The sequence below is a fragment of the Necator americanus genome, chromosome IV (assembly GCF_031761385.1).
Source record: "Necator americanus strain Aroian chromosome IV, whole genome shotgun sequence".
NCBI classification, from domain to species: domain Eukaryota; kingdom Metazoa; phylum Nematoda; class Chromadorea; order Rhabditida; family Ancylostomatidae; genus Necator; species Necator americanus.
In genome coordinates, this window is record NC_087374.1 from 36,871,553 (window position 1) to 36,895,999 (window position 24,447).

At 41.4% G+C, this 24,447-nt stretch overlaps 6 protein-coding genes across 8 annotated transcripts; 1 reads left to right on the plus strand and 5 right to left on the minus strand.

Annotated features, from left to right (window-relative positions):
• Nucleotides 1-70: 70 nt before the first annotated feature.
• On the plus strand, nt 71-1,174 carry RB195_003861 (uncharacterized protein; the record flags this gene model as incomplete). Its single annotated transcript, XM_064201698.1, has 2 exons — nt 71-264; nt 1,060-1,174. The coding sequence occupies 2 exons, from the start codon at nt 71-73 to the stop codon at nt 1,172-1,174; spliced, it is 309 nt and encodes a 102-aa protein (XP_064057579.1).
• RB195_003862 (uncharacterized protein) lies at nt 1,054-6,389 on the minus strand (the record flags this gene model as incomplete). Of its 2 annotated transcripts, XM_064201699.1 has the most annotated exons (5): nt 1,054-1,188; nt 1,263-1,329; nt 1,800-1,872; nt 5,629-6,121; nt 6,330-6,389. In XM_064201699.1, the coding sequence occupies 5 exons, from the start codon at nt 6,387-6,389 to the stop codon at nt 1,054-1,056; spliced, it is 828 nt and encodes a 275-aa protein (XP_064057580.1). The 2 variants fall into 2 exon arrangements, with proteins under 2 accessions (XP_064057580.1, XP_064057581.1); XM_064201700.1 differs by lacking the exons at nt 1,054-1,188; nt 1,263-1,329; nt 1,800-1,872 and adding an exon at nt 5,561-5,570 and having other exon boundaries at nt 5,629-5,708; nt 5,765-6,121.
• A 2,281-nt stretch (nt 6,390-8,670) lies between these two features.
• RB195_003863 (uncharacterized protein) lies at nt 8,671-9,264 on the minus strand (the record flags this gene model as incomplete). The annotated part of the gene is made up of 1 exon (XM_064201701.1): nt 8,671-9,264. One exon carries the CDS (start codon nt 9,262-9,264, stop codon nt 8,671-8,673), a length of 594 nt encoding a protein of 197 aa, XP_064057582.1.
• A 131-nt stretch (nt 9,265-9,395) lies between these two features.
• RB195_003864 (uncharacterized protein) lies at nt 9,396-10,433 on the minus strand (the record flags this gene model as incomplete). The annotated part of the gene is made up of 1 exon (XM_064201702.1): nt 9,396-10,433. The coding sequence occupies one exon, from the start codon at nt 10,431-10,433 to the stop codon at nt 9,396-9,398; it is 1,038 nt and encodes a 345-aa protein (XP_064057583.1).
• A 110-nt stretch (nt 10,434-10,543) lies between these two features.
• Nucleotides 10,544-10,846, minus strand: RB195_003865 (uncharacterized protein; the record flags this gene model as incomplete). The annotated part of the gene is made up of 1 exon (XM_064201703.1): nt 10,544-10,846. One exon carries the CDS (start codon nt 10,844-10,846, stop codon nt 10,544-10,546), a length of 303 nt encoding a protein of 100 aa, XP_064057584.1.
• A 2,854-nt stretch (nt 10,847-13,700) lies between these two features.
• On the minus strand, nt 13,701-15,461 carry RB195_003866 (uncharacterized protein; the record flags this gene model as incomplete). Of its 2 annotated transcripts, XM_064201704.1 has the most annotated exons (5): nt 13,737-13,739; nt 13,810-14,327; nt 14,400-15,065; nt 15,136-15,208; nt 15,402-15,461. In XM_064201704.1, the coding sequence occupies 5 exons, from the start codon at nt 15,459-15,461 to the stop codon at nt 13,737-13,739; spliced, it is 1,320 nt and encodes a 439-aa protein (XP_064057586.1). The 2 variants fall into 2 exon arrangements, with proteins under 2 accessions (XP_064057585.1, XP_064057586.1); XM_064201705.1 differs by lacking the exon at nt 13,737-13,739 and adding an exon at nt 13,701-13,711 and having other exon boundaries at nt 13,815-15,065.
• Nucleotides 15,462-24,447: the final 8,986 nt, after the last annotated feature.

Sequence of the window (24,447 nt, forward strand, 5' to 3'; positions counted from 1 at the left end):
AAAGTCTAGGAGTGCCCTCAAGCGAAATCCCAAGAGATGCTAAACGCCATCGAGGGAGCCCGCCGACGAGATGGGGCGACGTGTTCGCTACACGAATGGACCAGCTGAGAACTCAGCTGGATACGGCTCAAGGACGTCGTCAACGTCACTCACGATACTTGAGAACATCTTGGATGACAATGGCGAGGGAACGAAACGAGTGGAAGCGATGCTGGGGCCCGCACGTCCAGTGAAGACGGGCCATCTAAGTATTCAAGTATATAAGTACTATACATTAGTATGTGTCCCCATAATCTAATGCTCCCCGCACTCACATGAACCATATTATAGAATCTGTACGTCGACGCGACGCACACCAATAGCAAGAGCATTAACATCTCCTCAGAATAATAAATGCGTCCAAGCCGTGCACACACTGATTAATGAATGATTTAAACAAAATTTAGGGAAATAAGGAGAAGCTGAAGAAAGAGACAGGCTTTTGAAAAAAAAATCTTAGCTGATTAGAAAAACGTTCTCGTCAAAAACCAAGAGGACATTTTTGAGATGGTGCACGAATGAACAGATACATGTTTACGAACCCCAACTTTATAAGCCTTTTAAATAATTTACAAAATAGCATTTTCGGAAGTTATATAGTGTCTTCTAATGCATAATTTATGACTTATAAATGACTCTTTGTAAGATCTGCATTGTGAAAACAGATGTTTGATTGTACATTGTAATTTTGTAATAAATATATGCTTCGATGCTCGCGGCTGACTTTCACGTCCGATTCGAATTGGATACATAGTTAGTTGTCTTAGTGCTTGGAAAGACAGAAAAATGCGTTAAATAAATATTTCTTCAAACTAACCATATAAATGTATAAATGTCTCATTCATCCCACTCTAAAAGGAGTGGATATGACGCAAACGAGGCAAATCACCGGATTTCGGTCGATTTGCTTCAGAAAAATCCAACCAGGTAAAGCTGTTTATCACCACAAAAACATTCAGCTCCAAAATGCCACTTCAGGCAGAATACATAACAGAGAAAGTAATAAAACATATGTTATAGGCCGAAAAACTTCATAATAGCCATGGGAATCACTGCTGGTATCAACTTGAACGTTGGCGATGAGTTGCACTCATCCTCGCTGCAGCAACAGACTGCTGCACCCTTGGACGGGTAAGTGCACCCTTCGGCCTGGAAAAATTTCTGTGCTAGTTTCTATGGATTGGCAGAATAAGCTGTCAGAATAATCCCAGTATCGAACTTACCCAGCATTGAGTATCATCAGCACAGTCGTAAAATGCTCGTTGCTTCCCACTTTGGGTAGCAAGCGTCCTAAACGTGAGCTTTTTGTCAGAATCACCAGTTAGAGCATCGCCCTGCCATTTTCTTTCATTTACGGTTGGAATCATCTCATTTTGATTTTGTCCACGTCAAGGAATGGCAGCGCAACGCAACCGCCTCTGCGTAGCTGCGCCCATGGCACTTGACTGCACGTGACAGGTGTCACCAAAAAATCAGATTCAAGTTTTGATAATCACGATATCTACTTAGAAATAATCAACTAAACCATGTTTAGTTTACTGGAGTTCATCTTGTCGACCAATTTTTAATTGACCAAAGATACGTTTCCTCTAGGATTTCCTGAACACCCATGTTGTTGTCATCAATTTCTAACCGTTCTCCGTTTGAGTAGAATTTCATATAAATAAATGTACAGCTAATTTAGACACAGATATAGTACAGTGAATAAAATGATTTTAATAATACTTTTAGCATAAAGTAATATCAGGAAAGGGGCTTACTTTATGCAGTATTTGGAAGTATCAGTACAGTTACGATTCTTGCTTATATCCGGCTTCGTTCCATTAGTTTGATCTAAATTGACTCAACAGCTATGGACTCAACGATTGCAGAAGCTATTCCTGAAGCATGCTTCAATTTCTTACCAGAATAACAGTCTAAGGTGTACGCAGTTGTGAGTAGTACTGTGAAGGAAGTGATGAATCGAAGTACCGCCATTACTAACATGGACGGAGGCGTTGGGACGCATTTATAGGAACTGTAGGGAAGGTCTGCCACCAGATAAGAGAAGTGTTGTCTTTCCTCTGGAATGCTACGGCGACCATTTGACGATGCCCTTCGGAATGAGTATAAAAATGTCTGGAAATTGTGGAAACGTTAGACCACCCAATGAGCAAAAAGCTTTGAATTCACTACTTAAAAGTGAAGGAGGGAATGACCACTTGGAAGGGATTTTCAGGCGAATTCAATTATTTCTATAAAAATTTCAACTTTGAAGATTTTTTATACGGTTTGTGTTTTTCAAAAGGAAATACAGCAACTGGAGGGTGAAGGTCAGAAAACGGAAACACATGGAGTCGTAAGTCAGAATTTGATGAGTAAAGGATGAGTGATCCAGGCAATAAGAAGGTGTTTTTTTTTTAGTTTTTGATTGAACTACATTAGAAATATTCTGATCCCAGTTCACAAAATGACTACTCTTTGTTGTGTTGAACACTTCTCCAGCACTATGAAGAGAAATTACTTTTTGACAGTTTTTCAATGTGTAGAATCGACATCACTGTAAAAGCAGCACATACAAACAAAACATTTGTAGCACTATAAATCTTTCAACTCTTTGCCAACGATATTTTGCGCAAACTTCAAAGTTTTGGCTAAAGCGTGTCGTTTATCTGCACTCCAGACGCGTTTACGATATTTTAATCTGAAATTTTTATCTGTCGTCAAACAGCAACGACGTTGCATTAATACTGACTTATCGGACGTTATCTTAAAAGTTAAATGAGAAAGCAGGTCCATTCCGATGGTGCTCACTTTTACCAGTGCTCCGACCCGCTTCTTTCCCCGATTGAAAGATTAAGCTGAAGTAAAAGGTGGAAACACTCCCTTCCTTCTTCTACACGTAGGAGATGAGAAGATGAAGGGGGCAGAAAAACCGGATGAATGGACTTCAAAATACGTAACCTTCGAATACTGATCATACTGATCTTCCTATGCACATAGGAAAAAAATACAATAAAGGCATCACCCACGAATCTGGGCTGGAGCGGATTTCAGGTCTGGGTTATGCCTATACGGAGTCATAGATTATGAGGAGGAGGGTGATTCCGTCCATTTCGTGCTGACTGCCGTAAAAAAACAGCCCAGAAAATACGGCTTCGAGCGTTCCGGGGCCGCTATTTTCTACAACGAGTTCTATTGGAGCGCGCCAGCCTTGTGCACGCGCCACATCTTCTGGGCCGTTTTTTACGGGAATCAGGAAGAAATGGACGGAATCACCCTCCTCCTCATAATCTACGTCCCCGTTTAGGTATAAACCCTTTGAAACTCGTACCACCCAGGATTAGTGGGGTGACGCCTTTAAGTAGAAACATTACTGAAGAATACTCTGCGCTGTTTTTAAGAAAATGCCCTATTCGAATTCAGTTACAACAGACTTTAGGAATTTCAATTTTTCTAACCATGTTCTTCTGTCGTCTATAATCGAGTGGTACAGAATGTCATTAGCACAAAAATTATGGAGTTTTGTTTCTTAAATCTTGATGAAAAATTCTAGAAAGAAAAAACATCATCGCAACTTCCACACCAAGTATCTCTTTGCTCTTGAAAAAGTATCTGGATGTCTACAAATAATGTTAGTAATGAATAGGTAATAGGTCCTTTTCCTTCTAAACAGCTATCGCCGAAAGAATGATTCAAAACGTCTTTTATCAAAGAGTATGGCCCTCGAAAAACTCTATTTACGGGAACGCTATCGATGAAAATAGCTCCGTTCTTTGAAAGGCCTGGAATCAGCTTCAAAAGAACGGATGTTTTGTTCGAATCGCTGCGGCAAAAGTGACGAATTTTTGGTTCGCTGCTCCACTTCACTAAAGTCGTCGACGCTTGTCCTTTCCTCTGAGCACAAGAACAGAAGTTCTATTTATATTCGATTGCGTATTAGAATATCTTTACAAATCCCGAGAGCAGACTAAAGCGCTTTGAAGAGGTAGTACATTCAAAGAGTTCCACCTGCATTTAAGTGAGAAGTGACGAAATCTAGGATTTTTGACGGCACTAAGCAAAAACTTTATAGCACAATACGTATATGTATGGCGATTTTCATTCGGATCTTATTTTTTAATATTTCCAGTACAACTAAAGTAAGCTCCCACTCCTATGTGAAATTACAGTTGTTCGGTCTAAGCTCCTGTTCTCGTCCAAGTAATTCGCATATTTTTCCGTTGTGAGGACAAACAAAGGTTTAATTTTCCACCGTAGTCACTTGACATTAGAAATTTACGCTTCGTTGTCTTTTTTCTCTTTTGTCTTCTTCTCATTTCACGCCCAACGACTGACGTTCCCATATAACCACATTCGAATTGTTTCCAAGCAACTTTGGTAAGAATTCCCCATAAATCTCAAATGTTCGATCCTGCCTGGATGATTACTGTATTTCATTCAACAGTGCAGGGACAAGTACTGTTTTGCGCCGTATGTCATGCGTGTTTACGTTAAGAACAAAAACACACAAGAGTAGGATACGGTTACGCTTACAATGGTGCTATGATCTCTGTTTTCGGTAGATCAAATCGGGGAGGAGACGTCGTAACACAACGTACTTTACTTCCTTTAAAGGCATTACTCCACGAATCTGGTTAGGTGTAGGTTTCAAGTGGGTAATTCTTATACGGGATCGTAGATTGTGGGGAAGAGGGTCCATCCATTTCTTTCTAATTGTCGTAAAAAAAACGGTTCGGAAGATGCGGCAGAGGCTGGCGCGCTCCAATCGAACTCGTTCTAGAAAATAGCGCCCCGGGACGCTCAAATCTTCCGTTCCGGTTGTTACGGCAATTGGGAAGAAATCGACGGAATCACCCTCCTTCCTATAATCTGCGACCCCGCATAGGCAAAACCCATCTGAAACCGTCTGTACCACTCCAGATTTGTTGGGTGATAACTTTAAATATTTCGAGTGGAGTTTCCACTGTTCGAAATAAAAGGATACCAGTCAGCTAACGACACAAATAAGGAAATTCCTGAACGAGAATTTGCAACCAATTGCGTATATCTGAAAAAAGCGTGATTTTTGCTCTATGTATTCAGTTATAGTTCTCCTCCACTCTGTGTTTTCTTTTCGCTCTTGTGTAGGAGTTTCCAGACTTAAAAAGTATATAAATCTAGGGTTCACCAATAGACCAAACACTGTCATTGTGATCTGGGAGAGCCGTAGACAAGACACTACAGATTCCCGTGGATACAATCCGAAACATACACATTTAGTCTACAGTCGTTGGGGAATTCTTTCCATAACACTCAACAACAATGATTCATGTTTCTGGAACTATATTGACTGCTTTCAAATCGCGTTTTTCACATTAATTCCTGAAAATATTTTTGAACGGAATCAGAGCACAGTTGATACAGCCGGTCTGATCCAGTCATTAGCTTGTTGTATTCTTGCTTACGTAATTCTAAACAAGATTAATTCAATTAACGGGTAATAGAACTATTCAACCTTTATTTGTTTGATCACAGAACGATCACTTCAATCAAAATGTGTTCAGCTCCTCCTGAAATCATTCGATAATATCAAAAAAAAAACAGTGAAATTATGCGATATTCACGTACAGCGACGGCGATGGCGAAGTCCACGCCTTCCTCGTCCTCCTCGCATTCGTCCATAGATGAAAGGATTCATTACGCCAGGTCTGTATGGGCCATATATCCCGGGGTTCACTATACCAGGTTGGTAAGGGTTAAAAACATTAGGTCTGTATGGGTTTGTTGTCCCCGGAAAGACGGTTCCAGGGTATACGGTACCAGGCAAGACCACTCCTGGATTCACTACACCTGGTTGGAATGGGTTTGTTGTTCCCGGAATGACGGTTCCAGGGTTAACGGTGCCTGTTCCTGGCCATACTACGCCTGGTTGGAATGGGTATGTTGTTCCCGGAAAGACGGTTCCAGGGTATACGGTGCCAGTTCCTGGATATACGACTGGCTGGTATGGGTTTGGTGTGCCTGGTACGACGGCTATTGGATTCAAGGCTCTAGCTGTGTTCGTTCCTGGACTTACTGCGCTCGCTACGGCCGCTGCGGGAGTGGCCCGATTTTTGTCGACCTGAAGTGAAGCTTCTTTGAAATTATATTATACAAATATTTGGCAATGATCTTCCTCCTCATTTAGTCACTGCTTATTCCATGTATTTACTTTTCTTTTCTTGGAAAGCTGTAATATTTTGAAATAAATGAAGATATCAGCAAGCTTATTCCACGAGAAAGGGAACCAGTAGTCTGAAAGCATCACCAGCACAAAGCATGAAACTCACCGAACGCGAATATGAAGGAACAGAAAGACAAATTCCAAGTAGTAGCAACAAGAGGTGCATGCTGAAATCAGGAAATTTTTGTCGCTGACTAATTCTAAGGAAGAAGTTAGCACGGACAAGCTGAATATTGAAAAATTATTGCAATAACGTTTAGATTGCCGACAGAAAATTCGGGAACACAGTTCTATCTGCGTGTCTTTATACAATCTTTACATTTGTACAGATGTTCGCCTCTGTTCCAGTGGTTTTTACTTAGAACTTATGAACACTGCTATAATAATAGCGATATTTCAGTCTATTCAGGAAATGATTAGCTATACAGTTCTGATATTTTTGTTTGAAATCCAACAATAATAGTCTCACAGTGGATTTTGAGATTACTCAACCACTTAATTTTATTTTTTCTTACGTTTTTTCTTCTTTTCCAGATATTTTTGATACATTAAATCCCCTTAGAATGGTAAGGGTGAAGTTCACGCACACCTTTAGCTTCGGAATAAACTACTGCACGATTGCATGCTGATGTTCTCTTTTCGAGCAATGATCAGTTATAGAAGTCTGTTTATAAAATTCCTATCAGCATGCACATGCATACGGTAAGGTATGGTGAGATACTGTTTTCTTCTGTCCTTTTTCTGGAACGCTGCAATTTATTCCATTGAATATGCGCTCCGACACTGCATTTAGCTATCTGAAGTACCGAATGATTCCTGCAGAATGTCATCAATTCACGTCCTTTATTAATTCACCTGTGAATGGTTACTGTGGCAAAAGATATACTGATGCTTTCTTTCGCTGATTACGCAACCGCATATCCGCAAAAGCTTGCAGAATTTCGAAGACCACTTTTTGCAAATTGTGTTCAAAGTGCTGCAATTTTTTTTCCGCTTAGTTGACCAAGAAATATTTTTTTTCTTGAATACTCTCGAGGTATCCTTGCACTGGGACGGGTATAGCGCAGTCGGCAACAGGTCTGCTGCAGCACGATCGATGGTTGAGAACCGTCCTAGCACCAACCAAGCTTTTCATCCCTCCGGTGTCGACAAATTCTTACTAGAATTATCTGAGAGAATAAAAACAATGGCTTGATTATTGGATGGCCCCTACTAGTCATTGTACAGGGTGGTCCACATGAAGTGTTACACAAAAAACTACCCACAATTTTGCACCAGTCAATCGAAATAAAAAATACTCTTTTTCTACACAGTAGTCACAAAATTCTACATATGTTCTCACACATCACATTCGAAACTATTGCTTTTAGCTTCAATACAAACATCCAATCTCTTCCGGAAATTTTTGAGGACGCTCGTGATCATTTTCCATACATTATATCTTCTCCAGGTCCCTTATCAGCGAATCCAGTGACCTGTGACTAAAAGAGCAGGTTTTCTGCTCTAAAACCCACCATACTGCAGGAATCAAAGATCTGATATCAGGCGAGTTTGGCGGCTAAACACATTCGTCCAGAAATCCGGAAGATTTTTCTCACACCACTCAGTGTCTCAGTGTCTTCTTTGCGCAGTGGGGTGGGGCCCAAATTTGCAGGATGGTCCTGTCAGTGTCCTTACCGGTTCTTTGGCTCAAGGAAGCACAGTGCCGCATCTCCGGATTTTCCATAGCCCGTCAAACTTCATGTGGACCACCCTGTATTGGCCTGCACGCGTTCCAAAACCTTAACGGTTACGAATTGCAGTAAAACGCGTTGGCGCATTGAAAGTTTGTTTATCACTACCTCTAATGTTTTGTTTAGAAGAATCTTCAAATGTTGTTGAACTTTGCAGATTGTTCAATAGATCACCTTGATCACCTTTACTCCCGTTGATCTTCGAACTGGTCGAGCGGGCGCCAGTAATTCTTCCATTTGTCCCGATCGCGTGACAGAGTAGCCCAGTGGTTCCTCCTTTCGCGTGGGACAAGAAGAGCATCATATTTTTCTTTAAAGGACTTCGTGAAGAAATCTGACCGGCGGGTCGGCGGTCTTCCTGTAGTGCGCTTAATATCGCGGGGAACCCAGTCGCTCACGCCCCTGGTCCAACGGTTGTCATTAAAGCGCATCACGTGTCCAGCCCGCCTCACTTTACTTTCCTTGGCAAACGCGGCGGCGTCTCTAATCTTCGATCGCTGACGTAGGAGAGAACTTCAAATCCCGTCTCTCACTTGCGCAAAACGGGATACTCCTAACATCACTCTCTCAATTGCGCGTTCAATGACGCTCACAGCGTTTTCTTCCTGCTTGCGAAATGCCCAGGTTTCCGAAGCATAGGTCAAAGCAGGAAGTACGGTGGTGTTGAAGAGGTGAGCACGGAGCCGGGTGTTGCTGGTCTTCTTCACTACATCCTCAACGCTCTTGTACGCTTCCCAAGCCGCTCGTCTCCTCCTGGTCAGCTCGGGGGTCAGGTCGTTCATCATGTTCAGTTCCCGACCCAGGTAAACGTAGCTGGTGCATTCGGATATGTTCGTTCCGTTGAGCGTGAATGGGGCATCCGAGACGGTCCCGCATGAACATCGTCTTTTGTAGATTCAGCTTAAGACCGATGCATCCACATGTTACGTCGAATTGGGTCAGCATTCGTTCCGCTTGGCTGATGATAGGTGTTACCAGTACGATGTCATCAGAGCGCAAATGGTGTAGCTGACGACCATCAACCTTCACTCCCATGTCGTCCCATTCCAACTTTCGCATTGCGTTCTCGAGGGTGGCTGTGAATATTTTGGGTGAAATTGTATCACCCTGTCGGACCCCCCTCTTCACGTCAATGACGATGTTCTTGTAGAATGGCGAAATTCCGGTCGTGAAGTTACTGTACAACTCTCGAAGTACCTTTATATACTGAGTAGGGACGCCTTGGTTGTCCAAGGCTTCCACGACCGCCTCCGTTTCAACTGAGTCGAAGGCCTTTTTCAAGCCTATGAAGGTGAGACAAAGCGGCATCTTGTACTCTCGTGATACCTCGATGAGCTTAGAAACAGTGTGAAAGTGGTCAATCGTGCTGAATTGTTCTCGAAACCCTGCTTGCTCGCATGGCTGTCCTTCATCCAAGACTTTTTCAACCCTATTAAGGATCACTCTTGTAAAGACCTTGTAGATGACGGACAATAGGCAGATGGGACGATAGTTGCCGATGTCATGTGGATCTCCCTTTTCATACACCAACACGGTCTTGCTGGTCTTCCACTGTTTAGGAACCTTGCATTCCGACAAATAACGTGAAGAGCCTCGTCAGGGTGTTGATGTGTACTGGCGGAAGGCTCTTCAGGTGTTTTGGTCTTATTCTGTCGGGACCGGGTGCCGTGGTGATTTCTTACCGACATAATAGCATGTCGTATTTCGCACGGGAAAACCTCTGGAATGACTTGTCCATTTTCCCTCAGATGGTGAAGAGGCAAGTGGACATGGCTGTCGAACAGATCAGAGTAAAAGTCGTAGATGATTTTCTCCACTCCTCTTCTCGATGCTATGGTCGTTCCCTTCGGGTTCCTGAGAGCAGTCATCCTCGTCTTGCGACTGGCGAAGTCTCGACGGGCATAGCGGATACTTTTCCCCGCCTCTGCAGCTTTAGCCAGCACTTCTGCTCTTCTCTCTTTAAGGTCTTCCTTTATCGTCTCTCTGCAAAGCCTTGCGAGCTCGGACGTGAGTTCTTGGTTCCCTGCGGCTCGTGCTGCTCCACGCTGGCGTATCAGCTCAAGAGTTTCAAGAGACAGGCTCTTGATCGTTTTAAAACTCTCAGCCTTCTTCGCGCAGTCGTGAAGGTGTTCAACAAGCCGGTCATATTCCTCGTCGATGTTGTCCATTGCGGAATCTTCCCAGAAGCCGGCTAGCGTAGCGTAGAGATCCCAGTTGATGGTAGTCATGGGATTTCTCTCTCTGAACTTGGCGGCTTTCTCTGCTCTCCTTGTGAAGGAAAATTTCCCTCGAAGGAGGCGATGGTGCGATCCCGTATTGAACCTTGGTACAACAGCGACATCCGTCAGGCAGAACCTTTTATTGACGATGATGTGGTCTATTTCATTACGGTACCCTCCACCGGGTGACTCCCACGACCAGCGTAGAGAGGAGAGCTTCTGGAATTGCGAGTTTCCATGGATGGTCTTAGTCGTCATGATGAACTCAGAGAGCCTCTCCTTCTGGTCAATCTATTGTAGGCCGTGGGTCCCGATGTAAAGTTTCTCCGGCGTTCTTCTTGGGCCAACTTTGGCGTTGAAATCGCCAATTATGACCTTGGGCCACATCTTCTCATCCGCAGACGTCCGATTCGGGTCGTAAGTTCTTCGAAAGAGTCGATGTTCTTTGCCGTTCTCGTGTTGACGAGGACGCCAACTCCACCAACACCTCTACTGTCGCATGTTCCTATAAACAGTTCTTCTCCAGTTTCATATACGGCGTTGAGAGGGTGACGTCGTCTCGTCTCGGTCAGTCCGATGACGTCGTACTTGATCTTCTTGGCTTGCATCACCAGATCTACGATGGCCGCTTCCGATGCAAGAGTACGTGCGTTATAAGTACAGATCGCCATCCTAGTCCTTTTCCGTTTCGGTAGCCTACATGACTCCTGCAACCCCGTCCCACCTGGCGCTACCGTACCAGGCTTTCATCCGGAATCAGGAGACTCTTTTCTGTTACTGTGTTTTGCGTAAAATTTTAAAACCCATGGGCAGGTTGCAAGCCTCTAGTCCCATGAGTTTCTGGGAGAACTTCCGTTCTCCCGGAGTAGACATTTGGAGCTTATTTGTTGGAGGCGACTCCAAACCGCCTCCCTTGCACCTCCCAGTCACTTGTTTGCAGGCTTTTGGCTGGACCGACGTGCGGGAGACAAGGATGTCATGAGTCAGCCTCGCGACTAACCGGCTGTGATCCCTCTAGAGAGGGAGATCCGTGGATCCGTTCAATAGAAAAAGCAGCAATTTATATTAGTTTTTCGGCCCTCAGAAGATTTCCATTTTCTAGTAGCTCTTCCATTCCAGGTTTTTCTAAGCTACGGGTGTTCTTCACCTCATAAACAGTTATTGGGACTTTGCAAGTATTGTCAAACAATCATTCAAGAGCGTTTAAGTTTAGGTTTCTCGCGTTAATCAATCCGCTTGGGATGCTCCTCCGTTCACTTCAATTCAGAGGTTTACGAACGTGTAACTGGCCCAGACAATGACTTGCGGGGGCTAGCCGATGTGTCAAGTCAGTGTTTGTATCCTCCCAGACAAGTCTGGTACCAATTCATCGACCCCGAAGGGATGAAAGGCTCGGTGAGCACTAGAACGATCGATCGTGCAGGAAGAGGAACTTCTAACCGCTACACTACACCCGCCCGTTTCAAGAGCGTACTGGATAGAAATTTGTCCTTATATGTGCCAACTCAAATATGGTCGAGTGAAAACGACATGATTCATGAGTGCAGTTGCTGTGCAATTGCGTGCTGTGCGCTCAAAACGGCTCGATGGAAGTAGCAGTTGGAACCGAGTTGGGACCGTCGCAAACTACAGCGATAGATGGTGGCAGCAAGGATAAGTCAGTGTTTTATCCTCGCAGACATGTTTGGTACCTAGTTATCGACCCCAGGGATGAAAGGCTTGGTGACCACTAAGGCGACCGGTCGAACCCCCGATCGATGGTGCAGACAGCGGAACCTCTTACCGACTGCGCTACATCCGCCCTCGCTTAAAAATGCACATATAATGGCTGATCATACATAATCAGCGAGTTTGTCGCATTGGAGTTTTTCGTGTGCTATGTCTGTAAATATTAATTGTAATCAAAGACAACGTTGTGAATTTGTTCACGAAATTATTATACAACATGTCGTTATTCATATGAAAATTGCTGAACGAGAATTTGTAGCCGATATTTGTACCAGAGGGGCGGGTGTGGTGTAGCGGTTAGAGGTTCCACTTCCTGCACGATCAAATCCGCCCTAGTGGTCACCAAGCCTTTCATCCCTCCGGGGTCGATAAATTGGTGCCAGACTTGTCTGGGAGGATAAAAACATTGACTTGTTACATAGGCTAGCCACCGCAAGTCATTGTATAGGCCAGATACACGTTCGTAAACCTCAAACGATTCTGAATTGAATTGAACGTGGGGGCGCATCCCAAGCGGATTGATTAACGCCAGAAACTTTATCCTTTATCCTTTATTTGTACCAGCTCTCTCAATCTCCGAAATTTCGTGAACATTTCGGGAAACAGACAATCATTTCCGTAGCTACACAGCCCAAATTCATCACTCAGGGCTGTGTAGACTCCGTAACTCGTCATGACACAGTGTCCTGTGTACTTCTTTTAAAAGTATTACTCCACGAATCTGGAATTGTGTAGGTTTCAGGTGGGTAATGCCTATACGGGGTCGTAGATTGTGGGGAAGAAGGTGATTCAGTCCCCTAATTGCCGTAAAAAATGATCTGGAAGATGCTGCGCGTTCGCAAAACTGGCGCGCTCCAATCGAACTCGTTCTAAAAAATAGCTCCCCGGAACGCTCAAAGCCGCATCGCGTCTTCCGGGCCGTCTTCTACGGCAATTAAGATTAAATGGACGTAATTACCCTCCTCCCCATAATCTACGATCCCGTGTTCGTATAACCCACCTGAAACCCGGACCAACCCGGACCACCAAAGACTCATGAGGTGGTCCAGGTTCGTGGTAGTTTCTACCATTCGAAATAAAAGGATACCAGTCAGCTAACGACACAAGTAAGGGAATTCCTAAACGAGAATTTGCAACCAAATGGCGTATATCTGAGAAAAGTGTGATTTTTGCTCTATGCATTCAGTTATAGTTCTCCTCCACTCTGTGTTTTCTTTTCGCTCTTGTGTAGAAGTTTCCAGACTTAAAAAGTATATAAATCTAGGGTTTACCAATAGAACCAAAAACCATCATTGTGATCTGGGAGAGCCGTAGACAAGACACTACAGATTCCCGTGGATACAATCCGAAACATACACATTTAGTCTACAGTCGTTGGGGAATTCCTTCCATAACACTCAACAACAATGATTCATGTTTCTGGAACTACATTGATTGCTTTCATATCGAGTTCTTCACTTTAATTCCTGAAAATGTTTTTGTTTTTTTTTTTGAGCGGACTCAGAGCACAGTTGATACAGCCGGCATGTTCCAATTATTAACTTGTCGTATTCTTGCTTACGTAATTCTAAACAAGATTAATTCAATTAACGGGTAATAGAACTATTCAACCTTTATTTGTTTGATCACAGAACGATCACTTCAATCGAAATGTGTTCAGCTCCTCCTGAAATCATTCGATAATATTAAAAACAAATAATGAATATGCAATATGCAATATTCACGTACAGCGACGGCGATGGAGACGTCTACGCAGTCCTCGTCCTCCTCCCATTCGTCCATAGATCCAAGGGTTCATCATGCCAGGTCTGTATGGGCCATATATCCCAGGGTTCACTATACCAGGTTGGTAAGGATTAAAAATATTAGGTCTGTATGGGTTTATGCCAGGTACAAACGGATTTACTACACCCGGTTGGAATGGATTTGTTGTTCCCGGATTGACGGTTCCAGGGTATACGGTGCCAGGTATGTACGGCGGATATACTACACCTGGTTGTAGTGGAGTTGACGTTCCCGGATTGACGGTTCCAGGGTTTATGGTGCCAGGTGGATATACTACACCTGGCTGTAGTGGAGTTGTCGTTCCCGGATTGACGGTTCCAGGGTAAACGGTGCCAGGTGGATATACCACACCTGGTTGTAGTGGAGTTGTCGTTCCCGGAGTGACGGTCCCAGGGTTTACGGTGCCAGGTGGATATACCACACCTGGTTGTAGTGGAGTTGTCGTTCCCGGATTGACGGTTCCAGGGTAAACGGTGCCAGGTGGATATACTACACCTGGCTGTAGTGGAGTTGTCGTTCCCGGATTGACGGTTCCAGGGTAAACGGTGCCAGGTGGATATACTACGCCTGGTTGGGATGGGTTTGTTGTTCCCGGATTGACGGTTCCAGGGTTTACGGTGCCAGGTGGATATACCACACCTGGTTGTAGTGGAGTTGTCGTTCCCGGATTGACGGTTCCAGGGTAAACGGTGCCAGGTGGATATACTACACCTGGCTGTAGTGGAGTTGTCGTTCCCGGATTGACGGTTCCAGGGTAAACGGTGCCAGGTGGATATACTACGCCTGGTTGGGATGGGTTTGTTGTTCCCGGATTGACGGTTCCAGGGTTTACGGTGCCAGGTGGATATACTACACCTGGCTGTAGTGGAGTTGTCGTTCCCGGATTGACGGTTCCAGGGTAAACGGTGCCAGGTGGATATACTACGCCTGGTTGGGATGGGTTTGTTGTTCCCGGATTGACGGTTCCAGGGTTTACGGTGCCAGGTGGATATATCACACCTGGTTGTAGTGGAGTTGTCGTTCCCGGATTGACGATCCCAGGGTTTACGGTGCCAGGAATGTACGGTGGATATACTACACCCGGTTGTGATGGGTTTGTTGTTCCGGGATTGACGGTTCCAGGGTATACGGTGCCAGGAATGTACGGTGGATATACCACACCTGGCTGTAATGAAGTTGTCGTTCCAGGAGTGGCGTTTACAGGGTATACGGGACCAGTTCCTGGCCATACTACGCCTGGTTGGAAGGGGTATGTGGTTCCCGGAAGGACAGTTCCAGGGTATACGGTGCCAGGTAAGTACGGTGGATATACTACGCCTGGTTGTAATGAAGTTGTCGTTCCCGGAGTGGCGGTTCCAGGGTTTACGGTGCCAGTTTCTGTATATACATTTGACTAATATGGGCTTGATATGGCCTGGTACGACGGCTACTGAATTCAAGACTCCACCTGTGTCCGTTCCTGGAGTTGGAGTTACTGCGTCCGGTTCGGCCGCTGCGGGAGTCGCCCGGTGGTTGTTGACCTAAAGCAAAGCTTCTCTAAAATTATATTATACAAATGTTTGGCAGTAATCCTGCTCCTTATTTGGTCACTGCTTATTCCGTGTATTTACTTTTCTTTTCTAGGAAAGCTGTAATATTTTGAAATAAATGAATATATCAGCAAGCTTATTCCACGAGAAAGGGAACCAGTAGTGTGAAAGCAATGAAACTCACCGAACGTGAATATGAAGGAACAGAAAGACAAATTCCAAGTAGTAGCAACAAGAGCTGCATGCTGAAATCAGGACATTTTTGCCGCCGACTAACTTTGAGGAAGAAATTAGCATGGGAAAGCTAAATATCGAAAAATTACTGCAATAATTATTGCAATTATTGTTTAGATTGCCGAGAGAAGCGTTTGAAAATTCGGGAACACTGTTCTATATGCGTGTCTTTATACAATCTTTACATTTGTACAGATGTTCGCCTCTGTTCCAGTGGTTTTTACTTAGAATTTCTGAACACTGATATAATAATAGCGATATTTCAGTATATTCAGGAAATGACGACCTATACAGTTCTCATATTTTTGTTTGAAATCCAATAATAATAGTCTCACAGTGATTTTTGAGACTACTCAACCACTGAATTTTATTTTTTCTTACGTTTTTTCTTCTTTTCCAGATATTTCTGATACATTAAATCCTCTCAGAATAATATGACAGTGAGGTTCACTCAAACCTTTAGCTCCGGAATAAACTAATAATTCCATGTTAATGTTTTTTCTTTGTTGTCTTTTCGAGCTAAGGTCAGTTCATGATAGAAATCCGTTCATAAAATTCCTAACAGCATGTGCATGCATACTGTTTCACAGCTTCCAACGTCCTTTTTCTGGATACGCTGCAATTTATCCCATTGAATATGCGCTCCGACGCTGTATTTGACTATCTGAAGTTCTGAATGATTCCTGCAGAATGTCATCAATTCACGTCCTTTATTAATTCACCTGTGAATGGTTACTGTAGCAAAAGATGGACTGATGCTTTCTTTCGCTGCTTACGCAACCGCATATCAAAAGCTTACAGAATTTCGAAGACAACCGTTTGCACGTTGTGTTCAAAGTGCTGCAATTGTCTTTTTTCCGCTTACTTAAAAACTACTTTAACTGCTGATCGGTTGAAGGAAAAGTGTTCTGAATTATTGTCGAAAGAAATCTTTTGCTTAAGAAAATCCCTTCTCCTTTTTCTTTCTTGATTGTTCACTGAATCATTGCAAGGATTAGAATCCTTGCTTCAGTCTCTTTTTCTCTGTCTTCAGTAAAGTAGTAGCAAAGCTTTGCGTAAAACGTGGAAACCTCTCTCATCACCTTAATTTTTCAAATATCTCAGGACAAAAAAACTCTCAATACTTAAACTAAACAACAACTTCAACTTTTTTTATAAGGTCCCGGATGTAATTCAGAACAATCTTACATTACTCCGTCAAGCCTCACACCGTCCTGGGTAATTTTTTTCGATAATTGTTCCAAGGTAGAGAAAACGGAAACCAGGTGCGCTGAAGCTAGTCTTACCTGGTGTTCCACCGGACGTCCGGCCACTGGTAACACGTACTTACCGCTGCATTGTGTACCACGGAGTTCTGTGTGGGACCTCAAGCGGCGATTTACCTTTTTTAAATAGGTAACTAGGATGTACCACATATGCTTGGTACACTATTCGTTTTCAGAAATGTTTCTGTAAAATTTTCGTGAAGTTTGTTTTTTTTTTAAATTCTTACGCAGTCTTAGCGGATACACTAATACATTCCATGAATCTTTATCGGATTCAGAGAGAGCTTACGACGAGCTTACGACGAGCTTACGACGAGGAGAAGAGTTTACGACGTCTCTATGAAAGTCCACAAGCACTTGTGATTGCTAGCTTGTTAGCTTCATCCATTGATCTGGTTTCTGGCTAAAATGTCTACGAGACGATAACTTTTAAAAAGATTAGTAAAATTAAAATTAACAGCTAATAATAATTTTTCCGGTTAATAAGAGCTACATCTAAAAATCTCGTGGACACACTAACAGAAAACATTCTTCTTCTTCCAACTAAAAATAGAATTCCAGCAATTTTTGATCATCAACATTCAGCACATTCTGGAAGAAATGTAAACAATGCAGAAGCAAATCTCTACTGTCCTAAATCCTTCATTTCTGATTCTTTCGCGACCTAATGGCCCGTCTCCTCCCTCGCTGTCGAAATAGAAAAAACAATACAACAAAGCATCATTTCATGGATCACGTGGCTTTCTCCTATTTCATTTATGACAATGTTGTCGTTGAAAATAACATCGCTCTTCGTAAACAATAGAATTGGTTCAGAGAAGCTAATTTCAACTAGCTTACTGAGAGGATTCGTTGAGGACGAATTAGACCTCTCTTTGGAGTGTTATTCGTACATGGAGGTCGATTTTCTTCAACTAATGCTCTGTCCAAATTTGTGTTATTTGTGGAACCCAATTTCTCAGAGTCTTCAAATGAAATCGAAAAAAATTTCGAACTTTGCAAAGCGTGACGCGCCGCAGATACCAACAAAATAAGAGATTCCATTGTTTGAAAGGAACTCCTTGTAAATTTCTTCAGTTTAAAAATATTTTTTTGTTTTTGTCCTGGTTCTCGTGCTACCCTCCATTCACTACACTGCATCGAGCACTCCCTTACGGGTCCCTTCCCTTGCATCCCTCCTCTTCCCTCCCCTCTACGACCCCCGATAGGGAAACCCCATCATAGCACGCTTGACCCTAGACATGATTGACAGAAAATATTTACAATTTCAGCTATTTTGGTGGAAGTTGTGTTTGTTTTTTGCAATAATGTTGTTCGATTGTACTACGTGTGCACGAATATCTGAGTTTCATTATCTGTGTATTATTTGCATTAACCGTAAACTACCTGAAATGGAGAATACTTCCATAGAATCGTCGCGAACTTTTTCTTCAACTCTTCCCTACCCAATCTTAGCGCCTACTCCAGCATATTCCACAAATCCATGTCGTATTCATAGAGATATGCTGGTCTAAGTTAACGAACCCCGCAATGAGGTCCGCAAGCACTCGTGATAGGATTTCAACATTTGCTAGCTTCGTCCATCAATCTGTTTATGTTTGCCAGACGACGATTTTTAAGTTCGTCGTTATCCAATTCCTCGATAAGGTCAAATTCTGAATTTAATTTGACCGTCTGAGTTGGACAATTCAAGACGGAACGAACTTTTTTTTCAATTTATTCGTATTCAGCGTCTATCACAGAATCGGATACATCTTTAACAGCTATTTTTTTTCTTGCAATTCACAAATAATTGACTCTTGAGACATTCTTGTATATTCGTTGGATTTTGTATTTCATTAATTCCACCTTTAACCAGGTTAAATATTAAACATGGTTTATGTAATGATCAAATAAGTGTATAAGTATCTCACCTGGTCTTTCTTGTGATTGCGACGATGATTAGAGCTCTTCATGATCCCTTGTAGGAGAAAAGACAGGCAGTTTGCGTCTGAAATTTCACATGCAGTTCGTCTCAGGTGAGTTTGATCTAAAAATCCGTCCGCCCTGAAGGTTACTCTCCCCACATTCTCCTTCCGAAAAATCCATAATTCGAGTCCTTATTGAAAATCTCTTTCCGATCAGCGCTAAAGGCTAATCCCGATGTTAAAGTGTGAGGATCAATAGCCGATAGCAACCATGAAATGGACGAAGAACCGTGTTAAGGATGTCAGTACTACCGCAATTTGACCTATTTTCCTTCCTATTTCGCAAAAGCGAACGAAAACAGCTAGGATACAATTAGTTCGCAAAATAAATAGAAATTAAATAAATTGTAAAATAAGTAAATAAAAATAAATTAATTAATTCATCGTAAGTTGCGAAGTTATTGATCATTACATTCGTTTATTAAGCGATTCTTAGAACTAAAACTTACAAAACGGATCGATTGACTCAATGATTCCAGAATAGGTCGTATAAGGTCCATTTTGAGGCGTCTCCTTGCGTAGTAAGGGTCATTCGACAGCGGCATGGTTAGCTGAAGGTCACCAATTATCAACAATATCATTACATTACTACGTTTCTTCGTTGATCTCTTACTGTTTCTTTTTTGCTTTTTAAATGGATCATGGTTCCATAACTTTCTTTAGCCTTTTTCATTCTTCTTCTTCTTCCCAGCTTTCATCCACTGATTCATCCTGATTTCCGGTTAAAGATCGAAATTCAGTCCTATAATCTTACCGTAATATCTACTTTAATAAAGAAAACTTGTAAAATAGAAAATAAAAGTAAGATAGAGAAAGAATTTTCTTAAATGTAAAGTAGAGTTAGTTTTCGCTATTCTTTTTATTTCTGTTCCTTTAGATCATTACACATATATTCGCAATTTCGAAAAATCTATTCAATTTGGCCTCATCATCACATCCAGTATTCCCAAGTACGCCATCCAGACTCAGTTGTATCGTCGCATCCGCGGTGGAGCGCTATACAACCATGCACAGCAAAGCGAATAATATCAAGCATCCGAAAAATACGAAGCGTTCTTGTTGACTTCAACGTCACATCAATCTCGTCAAAGATATGAAAACAACGTTGAAGAATTTCTTACACGTCCCCATGCTTTCACTACTGAAATCCATGCATCCGGCCACGCTTTCCTAGAAACGCTTTTTCTGCAAAGACTTAGGAATTCTATTTGACAGTAATCCCAAACGAGGATTAAAAGAATAAATTGTGCCATCTATTCGATTCGTTAGTCGGGTGCGCATCGATGCAGAATGAAGTGGTTCTCAGTCATTCTCTCTTTTTTTTTTCCTTTTTTTTCTGGAAAAACCTAATCAGATCGTCGAGCATGCTCGCAGGCTTCGGTCGCTAATGCTCATCAGTGGTTTGTGTTGCTCCAGGAGGCAGGGCAAGTCTCTGATGGCTACAGTTCGAAAGGGATTAGATTTCATTATTGTACTGTATCCCAAACCCCTCCTTCTCCCCTGAGAAAGGGTCAAATTTCCCAGCTGCAATGATTTTTACGATAATCACATGCAAATGATAGTATTTTGCACTTTCACTTCGAGAAGAAACCGAAGGCATTCTTTTTCCTCTTTTTTTTCTTGGAGTCTATCCGTCGGTTTTCTCATTTTTCTTCCTCTCAGGATTAGTTCACACACCATTAAATGTGTATGCTCACAAAAACAGTTGAATAATTATCCTTGAATTAATGAGGGTTTTTTTTTCCTTAGTGTGAAAAACTCCAATTATATACTCAACAAAAGTCGAGGCTCAAAAAAAAAACTGCGCTGCACCTTGCATTCGCTTCAATGATGCACTCACTATTCACAGCTGTCAGTACGAGTTATTGGTTGTACTGCAAAACTCGTCCCACCTGTTTATTCTATACTAATAATGATGTAATTAATCCTTGTCCATGTGAATTCTATCGTAATATATGCTCGGTTCTGGAAAATGTCATTATTGCACTTCATTTGCACTCGATTTTGAAGGTCTAGAAAAAAAAAACTGATTACCCTTTTCAATTTTGAATTGAGAATCAGTATTTAAAGGAATGTTAAGCTCGCACTCGAATCCGAAAAAAATTTCTTATTTCATTATTATATTTTATTTATTATTTCATACTATTTATTTATTTATTTTTATTATTATATTTATATTTTTATTACTTTTTGTTTTTATTATTATATTTTATTTATTATTTTATATATTATTATTATATTATTTTCCTTGAAAAAATGCAGTTTTAAACTTTTCAATTTGCTCTCGCGCCCAGTTCTAATTTCATCTATTCAAACGTCATTTCATTTTCCTCTCCTCTCTCTTTTTCCTTTTTCTTTGATTTTTCTAAAGATAATAAGCGGAGCTAAGTTCTTTATTAAGAGGGATTCATTATTTTAGAGTGGACGATCCATGTACGTACTCTAACTCTACGCTCCAATTTTTTTTCTTGCGTCTGCGTCATTTTGGGATTTCGCCAGCGAAGCCGGAAAATCCGGTGTCGCCATGAATAGCCCCCAGATTCCCCCCAAAGCTGCTGATCTTTGGATTATCATTATGTTGACAGCAGCAGCAGCAGCAGCATGCATCTGCATTCCAAACTATTGTTGTTCCACTCAGCTTCACATAGTGTCCTAGCCCCCACTGCCACTAGTCATGTGAGCCGGGCACGGACAACTGGTCCTTTTTTTTGTCATAGTAAATCAGTGCAGACCGGCTAAATGTCATTTAGTGACTTTACGCCTAACTGGCATCATCTCCTGTATGCTATCAACGTAGCAATGTGTGGATTCAGCAGTTTTCAGGATGAATTCTTAAAAATTCTGATTACGGCAAGGTTGAACATTTTAGAAGTGTTTCATTCCTTATTCTTCCTTATAAAAACAGGAATTAATGTCTCGAACAATGTATTTCTTGATTACTCCTATGTAGAAATCAATCAATCAATCAATCAATGAAAGGGTAGATTTTCCGGACAACTGACACAAAACGTGCGTGGCTATCTTAGAGCTACTCTTTCATCTTATTAGATTACTACTATTATTACTCCACATCTTATAAGTATATTTTTTCCTGGAAAATATCTATCAGGTCTATTTCCTCCTAAAAAAAAAAGCACTTACTGTCTCCAGCGCCAGTTAGTTAGGATTACTGGATTGAAGTACTGCATATTTCATTGAACCCACCAGGTTTTCTTTCTTATTAAAGTAATAGAACAACATTTCTGTGCAGGACCACCTTATTATCACCACTTTGGATAAAATTTGTTGGCAATTTCTAGATGGTTTTACTTTTTTGGACTTTTTTTGGCTATTTCAACACTTCTCCGTTTAGATAATTTTATAGGATGGTGAAAATCCATTACTGTTGATTTTCAGACGGTTGCTCATTTATTCTTTCTTTCTTTCTCTCTTTCTTTCTTTCTTTCTTTCTTTCTTTCTTTCTTTCTTTCTTTCTTTCTTCCTTACTTATTTTCTTTCTTTTCTTCTTTCTTTTATTTGCCCTAACCCTATTTACACATTATAAACAAATAAATGTCTTTTTTTTTGCTCGAAACTTGCTTAGCGCATGCAAAGCCAAGTGCTGAAGAATACGGTACTTGCAAATCTTTGCAGGTAAAGATCGAAGAAAAATTTTCTGGAAATTCCTACATGTTCTGGAGCCTCGAATTAATCGTTTTTCAGTTGGCGAAAATGCTCCATGCATGCAAACATTAATTCTTCTCGAATGCTCTCCTTCAGTCGAATCCTGCCTCTGCCATTATTTCAACGTTCTTTTCCAATGTTCTCTGGAATTTTGATGGTTATGGACGATAATTGTCCATCTTTTCGTATCGGATAAAAGAATAAACAAGTTTTTTCTTATGTGTTTTAAAGATTAGAATTGCACCAATTCCTCGAAGAATTCCGCAAACTTTAGGAACTTCTCTAGAATTTGAATTGGACGGAGCATGCTTGACGTTGTAGTTGGATATTAGTGGCAAGGCAAGAGAACTGCTAGGATTACCTCTTCAATTGTGCTTTTGTGATCCATTTTGACAAAATGCTTGCTTAAACTTTGCAAGACTTTTTTAAGAACTTTAACTTTAAGGATTTTAAATACAGTGACATTTTTTTTTACTTTTTTAAGAGTAGTACACGGTTCTGTTCAGGCAATTAATATTTTTTATCGACTCAGAACATTGTTTCGAATTTTCGTTATCAGGACAGCCCCGAATTCCCAGCTTTTTTTACATTAATTATTAAAATACGATAATTCATGTCAGAAGTTGACTCTCAAAAAGTTATTTAATGAAAATTTACTCGCAATGATCCAAATCCATTAAGAAAAAAATCAAAAAAAAAATTCCCATCAGCTGCACCGAATTTTTCCCTTTGAAATTTATAGACTAAAGTATTTGTGGAGTTTTTTCTCTTCAATTTTCAACTGAATCAAATTCTGTAGGTATCTCAGTATTTTAGCCATGAACAAATTGTAATCAGACCTTTGGCTCCGATTTTTTTTTTTGCCTCCGATCTCCAAGATTAATTGCGATTCGTTAAAGAGAGCGTGAGAGCGAACATTTATTTAAAGCTCACTTATTAAGGCTATCCATTAAATTTTCTCAATTGTTTTAAACTTTTTTTTCGGATTCATTTAGTTATAGCTTGAAAAAGCGTAATGTCAATGCTGGCAATGTCAATTAACAACATCTGCTCTCCATATGACCTCCGGGTTTTTTCGCTTTTCACCCCATCCTCGCTTCCTAGAAAAATTACATAGACGATGCTCTCTTTTCCATCTCTCTTTGAGCTATTGTTCATCTTTTTTTCTGCTCAAGTAATACATCTGTCTGGTGAAAGATTGTTGTTGTGGGGGGGAACTAATGTAAAGTATTTTTTCTTTCAAAAGTGCTGTTTCCCCGCATGTCAGTTGTTCTCCAGCTGTACGGAATCCAACATTACGTACAATTTTCGGTCCTATTGGCGGATGCGAAGAACAGTTCTTTAAGCGTTTGTTTCTTTTTTCTCTTTATTTATTCAATGTCCCACTTCCCCACTTCCAAATGGATTATTCAGGCTTTTCAAGTACAGCAAGAACAGCAAGTATACGAAAGGTGTCGTGTGAGAACATTTCAAAACACGAAAATCTCAGGGAGAGGGAGATTTTCTTGTCGGAACCCTGTTCAAATATACAAATTAACTCTTACGAGTACATTCATTAGTGAATTATGCAGAAAGGTAGCCTGATAGTCGAGGAAAAAAAGAATTCTACTGTAAGATCAGGAGTTTCTTTGCAAACTCTCTGAAACCAACTCCTTTCACAATAAAATCGTCGTTGAGCCATTTTTGGCCGGAAATTTTGTTTAGCATAATTTAAAGCTGCCGAAAGTGTTCCCGTTTAGAATTTGAATCTCACAAATTCTTTTGTTAGCGATCTTATAAATACCGGTATACTTTACATAAGTTTGTTATCTTAGTACACCAGAAAGACGACATGTTTCTTCCGTTTCTTTCTTTTTGAAAAAGAAATTGAAAGAGAACCTATTTAGCATGAAACGTAGGAACTGTTACTAGTTGCTTTTCTCATTCAAATTCTGATTAATTAATGAGGATTACCCGCATCACCCTTACGAATTTTGCGTGGTGCAGGTTTCAGATGGGTTACACCTATACGGAGTCGTAGATTGTCGGGAGAAGGGTGATTCCGTCCACTTCTTCCTAATTGCCGTAAAAAACGGCCCGGTAGATACGGCTTCGGGCGTTC